Source organism: Lolium rigidum, chromosome 3 (genome assembly GCF_022539505.1).
Source record: "Lolium rigidum isolate FL_2022 chromosome 3, APGP_CSIRO_Lrig_0.1, whole genome shotgun sequence".
Lineage (NCBI taxonomy): Eukaryota > Viridiplantae > Streptophyta > Magnoliopsida > Poales > Poaceae > Lolium > Lolium rigidum.
Window position 1 is genome coordinate 181257812 of NC_061510.1, and position 6930 is coordinate 181264741.

The following is a 6930-nucleotide window of genomic DNA, read 5'->3' on the forward strand; positions in this document are numbered from 1 at the left end:
TCTACGCACGGATTGCCAACATCCGTACCTAGACTCGGGGGCTACTCCCAGCGGGAGCGCTGGCCGCGCACCCGATAGAAGAAGATGATGCTGATACAAGATGGGCAAGAGCTGTCAAGGAGAAGAACATTAGGTGGAGGCATGCTTTAGTCTCTACCCGAACTATCTTCGGCTAGACACTCGGGGGCTACTGACGTGGGCATTACCCTTCGGGTAACCAACATTTCCCTATCCTGTACGATCTAACTGGAGGCCCATAAAGGTACTCGATAGCTTCGCGGGCCACTCGGATGGCGCGACAGAAGATTCCTTGGCGGGCAAGACAAGGAAGGAGCCGAACAAGGAAAGTTTAGAGTTAGAACTACTGTAAACCTAGTCGTACTCGGTTAGACCTCTTGGGACCTGGCCTCCTATATAAAGGCCAGGAGAGGGGCTTCCGAGGGACACGATCAATCTTAGCAATCTTAGCCACCAAAAGTCTAGAGCTAGGTCGCCGTGGCACTTAGCCTCTCGACGAGATCTCAGCCGAACCCTTCGGCACCCCATTGTAACCCAATATTCTCATAATCAAGATCAGACAGGCAGGACGTAAGGGTTTTACCTCATTGAGGGCCCCGAACCTGGGTAAATCGCTCTCCCCGCTTGTCTGTGAACCGATGTCTCGTATCAGCTTACATGATTCCATCAACCCTAAGCCCCAATCGGAGGGCATTGCCGAGGAGTACCCTCGACACCGACATTGCCCAAAAGCTGCAACCTTCAGCTCCGCCACCCTACCCAAACCTCCCCAGGCGGCGCCTCCAAGAAGGTCACGGCGCAGCAGCGCGTCGCCGCCACCCAATCAGCGAGATTTTGGACTTTCGTCCGGAAGGTGGGGAAAAGGTGAGAAGGAGCCAAGGACAGCAGCTACTACCTCAGAAACCGACGTGAACCATCGATCCACGCCGCAGACGCCACCCGCCGCCGCCTCACATCCCGAGGAGTCGAGGACGCCGGACGGAGGCACCCACCACGATGCCCGCCGCAGGACATCGAGGGAAGACGAACCAGCGCCGTCGCCGCTCGTCGACTAGACGCATCGGGGCCGCCCGACCCGAGGCAGTCCAGATGAGGCCCAGACCTAGGCCCGCTGGCCCAGATCTGGGCCCCCCGCCGCCACCCATGGCCACAGGCACGCCATCGCAGGGCCGCGCCAGCCAGCCACTAACCGCGCCGCCACCCCGTCGGAGCTACGTCTTCACCACGCCGTGGTCAAGCCACCGCGCCGCCGTGCCAGACGTCGAGCACGGCGCCCCCACCGACCGCGCCAGCCTGCCCCACCACATCCACGCGGGGGAGAGAGATGACCCGCGGCGCCGGCGCCCCGGGGCTTTGCCCGGCGACGCCCTCTGGCGGCGGTGAGGGAGGGAGAGGGGAGGAGGGGGCTGGAGGTTGGGGATGCTAGGGCGCTCGCGTGAGCGGCAGGACGAAACGTTTTCAACAGTTAGTTTCTTTTTTTTGTGTCTTTTCTAACCATTGATTTTGTGATTTGTGTGTTTGCCTAAAGTAGTGGATGGGCTCTTGGCCCAGTGGTAAGAGCGCATTGGATTTTATCCCAGGGGGGCATGATGAAGAGCTCAATCAGCGAAAGTAAACCAGAAAAAGTTACCAATATCCGAAAACAAGAGTACACTGATATTAAAAGCATGTTTCAGTATATTATATGCTTAGTACGGAGTATTAGCCAATACAAAAGCACTACCAGCGTCAACAGGAATTACACTAGCCAACGAAATGCATTACCAATCCACCGCTCTCCGGAAATTCTGCAACAACATCACTATGCCATATCGATCAATTGCCATCGTTTACGCGGATGATATAGACTTCCATGGTGCACCTGCTCGAATTGTTCAACAGTTCGAAAAGGCAGATGTCACCCATCTTCAGATTGTTGTCCTTCACAAACTGTTGCCATCCGCTTCCGAGTTTTTTCTCGTTACGTGCACTATTATGAGTAACGGATACTTCCCATTCCTTGTCAAGCAGCTGAAGATACAACTGTGTCTCCTCTGGAAGATATTTCTCAGCATAGGTGCTGGGGAAAGTCTGTTTACAAATTTTAACGCAAGAGTAAGTAGATATAATGGCATGAAAAAGATTAGAGGTAAACTAACATGCCACTGCTTCCTAAATTAGTAACACACCAGGAATGCAAACCATATGTAAATTCAGAGATGACTGGCTATGAATCTACAACATCGAGAATAGTGCTTTCATTAATATTCCAAGAACACAACAGTTTAGGAAGACGCCCACATGATCAAAGCAAAAAAAAAACGTCAAGAAAAGATGGAACTTACCAGGAAGCATTTTGAATCAAGGTTGGACTTGCCCATCACAGCAACAAAGATGAGGATCTCTGAGTGTATAGAGTGGATCTTCCGCTTCACCTCTTCCATCTGATCTGAAGTTAGTTTAGTCCTATGGGTAGTAATGTAACCATCCTTCAGATGCTCCTTTTGAATTGAAGATAGACTCATCTTCTTCTTCCTGACAGTGTAATTGGAACCAGGAAGATACTCTAGTCCATGGCCATCTTCAGAGGAGAAAGAATCTTCTGTGAAAAAAGAAAATAGAAGTATTAAATACAGCTATATAATAATGAGAACGATTTGCAAGGAAAGGTATATTTGTATAATGGCAAACTGAGACCTGATGCCTGAGAAGAGTATGAATACATTGTGGTCCAGTTGTTTTGACATGACTTGTGCTTTCGGAGCCGCCTCTGTCTTTCTGTTCGTTGTGACTCCATTGGCAGCCTATTCACTGTGGTAAGTGGCTGCATTTCCGTGAGCTGGGGATGAAAATCCGAACTCTTTACAGTTTCAGTAGCACTTGTATGCCTTTCTTGCACAGGGGGCAGAAAAGGATCCACAACAGCTGATAATGCCTTCTCATAGCCAAGTTCATCAAAGATTATGACACTGAACTCAGAGTTCCCATTGTATCTGAATATTATAGTGTCACCTATCTTTAGACCGAAGGTTTCAGCAAATTTTCCCCATCCCGCTGTAAGGACAAACTTTTCTTGGTTCCTGACAACTTCAATTATGTAGCTACAACGATTTTGTGTTTCAAGTTTGATTTCTCCTGGGATCTTGCCTTTGAAACGCTGAACAAATTCTTCTGGCATGATCTGGAGAAATAGCTAATTAATTTCTTGTTTGAATGGACCATTTATAAACCAGATATAAAAGATAATCACTAGTATAATCCAAGTATTTACCCATCACTCTATGACACTGTTCAGAGAAAACATGGTTTACTGGCCCATGTTATGGCCGGGTAGCCACTGAATATTAGCTAGTTCAGAGATTAATGCACATACATTTATCACATGAGGAGGATAAGTTCAGGTGGACGGTACATGCAGTGCATCAGGGTCCTTTTGGGTCAAACCAATGTACACCGACATGGTGAACTATAGCCATCCTTTTTGCAGGAAATTTATTCAAAAGGGCGTAACCAGTGTTGAAAGCTCCCACACATTGTGGGGTCTGGGGAAGGGTATTTCTAGGCAGCCTTTCCCTTGCATTTTATTATGCAAGGAGGCTGATTCGAACCCAGGACCTCCAGGACACAAGTGGATTGCAGGAAATTTATTTGGGAACTGAAAATCCCACTTAAGTTAAATTCTTTATTTGGTATTTGTGGAGATAAGTAGTTTAAACCAAGGATAACCTAGAGAAACGCAGATGGAATGACAGCAAGTGTTGCTACTGTGATCAGGAAAAAGCAATTTAGCATTTGTTTCTTTCATGTCCCTCAGCACTTTTTTGGGTTGTGTACATCCGTAATGCCGCTAGGGCAATGCGTTGTTGCAGAGGCTAGCTGTAATTGGTATCTTCGCGATATTATTAATATATACTCTTTGTCGAAAAAATGTCCCTCAGCACGTCGGTTGTGGAGGATGGTTTTTGTGGCCATTGATATCCTACCACAAACTAGTAACTCAAATATGTTTGGAATTAGCTAGTGTGTGCTTTATGTCTGGATATTTGGAATTGGCGTAGACTCGTAGTAATGTGGTTTCTAACAACAAAAAAGAAGACCCCAGATTCTTATAGATCATACATAGGGCTGCACATGCCGTGGTCTTCACTTCAGGGTGTGTAGGCACGGAATTCGATATGGAGTATATGGTAGATTGGTAGCATGGGTTTCATTCAACAGTTGAGGTGGCAGTCTAGTAATAGGATTTCTGCTGCACGAGTGTATCATGGCTTGTAATCTCTATTGCGTCTTTCAGCTTGTGACGAGCACACTGTTATTATTTTTGAGAAACCTACACAGCCCATCAGATTCATGATGGGAATAGCATGGCTCACTGGTTGGTTCAGAACCGTGGTATGAACATGGAAGGGTAGAGTACCGGGATTAGCCAGCGAAGGGGGTCTATTTTGTACCAAATACATATTTAGTATTCTTTTCAGTCAGGTCAGAAATAGACATCACAAAATAATTTATACTAGAAATAAGAAAATCAATGATATTTAGAAAACAACATAGTAAATGACATAAGGGGATGGTGCTGCATTTCAATGTGAATTACCATCTCATGTTGAAAATCACCAATCATAAGCATCAAAAAATTCTTTTTTTCATCATCCAAGTTCATGTAGTGATATTCAAGCCAGCTTTTGCATCTTTCACAAGGCGCATCCATGTTCTTATCAGACCTGCAGTCAAAACGGCAAGTGAACTGAAATTTGGTCCAGCAAATGAAGCAATGAACTAAAAAACTGATACTTTACCCAGTTTCATGTGTGTCGCTGCGCCTATCTTGGACCTGAGGCATAAAAGGATCCATAACAGCCGATAATGCCTTCTCTCGACCAAGTTTATCAAATAGTATGACATTAAACTGAGAGTCTCCATTGTAATTAAATATTAAGGAATCACCCATCTGTAGATCATAGCTTTCGACAAATTGACTCCAACCCACTGTAAGGACAAGCTTTTCTTGGTTCTTGGCAACAGCAATAATGTGACTCTGATCATTTTGGGTATTTAGCTTGATCTTTCTTGGAATTTTGCCTTTCAAACGCCGCACAAGTTCTTCTGGTATTATCTGAGGAAGATATTAAATAAATAGACATAAAATTTATGAACAAGCTCTAAAAGACAGTAGTAGTTATAATCAAGGTTTAACTTTGTCACTGTCATACCCGATTAAGATGTTAGGACAAAAACAAGGAAAATGTCTGTCGATCTTCCCAGTAATTGCAATAAAGAAAAGCAAAATTTTGTGTGAACTAACTACCTCAACGCTAGTAGCCTCAATATAGACACCAAATTAACAAGATAAATAATCAGAAGGTTGAAAGTAGTCTACTATTGAAGTAAAGAGCTAGCAAGCAGAACTGAAATTACTAGATCATTGGTGTTTAGAAATAGCAGAAACTGGTCTTTCAAAATAGGTTTACCATCCCATCTTGGAAATCACCCATCATAAGAACCAAAAAATACTTCTTTTCATCATCCAAATTCTTGTACAGGTGCTCATCCCACAGTTTACACCTTTGGCAAGGCGTGCACATCCTTTTATCAAGCCTGCATTACAAAATTATTAGCAATGAAATATGGTAAGAGGATATGAAGTCATTAACAGTAAGAAGCTTGTGCTTGACCCGAATTCATGTGGAGTATTAGTTTTTTTTGGAGATCATGTAACTTCGATTCAAACCATCACTATTCGATCTTACCCTAAGAAAAACTATTCGAACAGGAGAGGATTCCTGGTGGATTGGACAAGAAAGAAAGAAAAAAAGTTTTCTCCATGAACCCGACTTTCTCTCATCTGGCCGCGCCGCGCTGTACCCAGTTCGCCAACATCGCGCCGCCCCCCATGGGCTGCACCGAGACCGGCTCACCGATCTCGGCCTCCCCTTTGCCAAGATTCCTCACTCAAGTCTCGGCCTCCCCTTTGTTTTTTTAGAGGTAAGGCCTCATGGCACCCCCTTTGTCGATTTCCCCGCCGGCAATCGATTCTCCGTCGTGACGCTCCGTCGGCCTCATCGTCATCGAGAGCGCTTGCAGAACACCATGGCGTCGGCCGTCGCCGTCGTCAAGCGCTGGCCTCCGGAATCACAACAAGACGCATGTCTTCCTTCCCCATCTGTACATGCATAAATGTACTTGTATCGACCTTACAAATGAGGGATATATGATGCTGGATCCAGACTTACGCGAATACAAAATGAAAGGACTGCGAATATCATCCGGGTTCTTTTAGTAGACTGTGCTGCGAAAGGAAGACCAGTAACTAGTAGAAGCCCGACTGAGAACTGAATCGAAAGTTGTGGCGAGTTTCTGGTACTGGGAATATGATGCTTAGATTTTTCTCACCTAGGAATACCACATGATTCTTACCTTGCTTAATCCGTCACTTTTGTTCTCCTCCGCGTTGCCTTCGGCTATCCGCGGTCAGCTGTGCTAGATGGGACGAGGCGGAGTGGAGAGTGCGCGTCCAGCAGTAGTACAACTCTTTTAGATTACTTGTTAATAGCATCTCCTAAATTTCGGCGCGCTAAACGTTGCTTCCACCGCGCTGTAAATATATAGCACGCTACGCTCAAATTTGCCCTGCCGGTGCTCTATTTTAGAGCGCGTCTTGCAGCTTCTCCGCCGGGCGTTCCATTATGCAGCACGGTGCAAACAACAGTTTTGATCATTTTTGCTCCAAAATAGATTAAACAAAACACGAAAATTTAACTAAAAATACGAAATATATTTAAAAACTTCGACAGTAGAACGACATTTATTTGGAAACTAGCCTAATAAACTACTCGGAGTCCCAGTCGAAATCCGACGAGTGAGTGGTGTCCGACACCGGAGTGGATGTCCACTCGAAGGAGTAGGAGGAGGAGAGGACGATCGTCGACGGGT

At 45.6% G+C, this 6930-nt stretch overlaps 1 protein-coding gene across 1 annotated transcript; it reads right to left on the reverse strand.

Annotated features, from left to right (window-relative positions):
• Positions 1–1720: 1720 nt before the first annotated feature.
• Positions 1721–6488, reverse strand: LOC124695880 (putative B3 domain-containing protein Os08g0325100). The gene is made up of 7 exons (XM_047228686.1): positions 6415–6488; positions 5469–5595; positions 4797–5113; positions 4595–4721; positions 2695–3178; positions 2343–2599; positions 1721–2088 (listed from the first exon to the last, which is right to left on the reverse strand). Exons 2-7 carry the CDS (start codon positions 5580–5582, stop codon positions 1834–1836), a joined length of 1554 nt encoding a protein of 517 aa, XP_047084642.1. The 5' UTR covers positions 5583–5595; positions 6415–6488; the 3' UTR covers positions 1721–1833.
• Positions 6489–6930: the final 442 nt, after the last annotated feature.

Excerpts from the sequence above, each read along its gene's own strand:
- LOC124695880 (XM_047228686.1), bottom strand. The coding sequence starts at position 5,582 with ATGTGCACGCCTTGCCAAAGGTGTAAACTGTGGGATGAGCACCTGTAC. Across the intron at positions 4,722-4,796 it reads AGCGACACACATGAAACTGG|GTCTGATAAGAACATGGATG; the intron begins GTAAAGTATCAG and ends TTTTGACTGCAG. Across the intron at positions 3,179-4,594 it reads GTGATTTTCAACATGAGATG|ATCATGCCAGAAGAATTTGT; the intron begins GTAATTCACATT and ends CTATTTCTCCAG.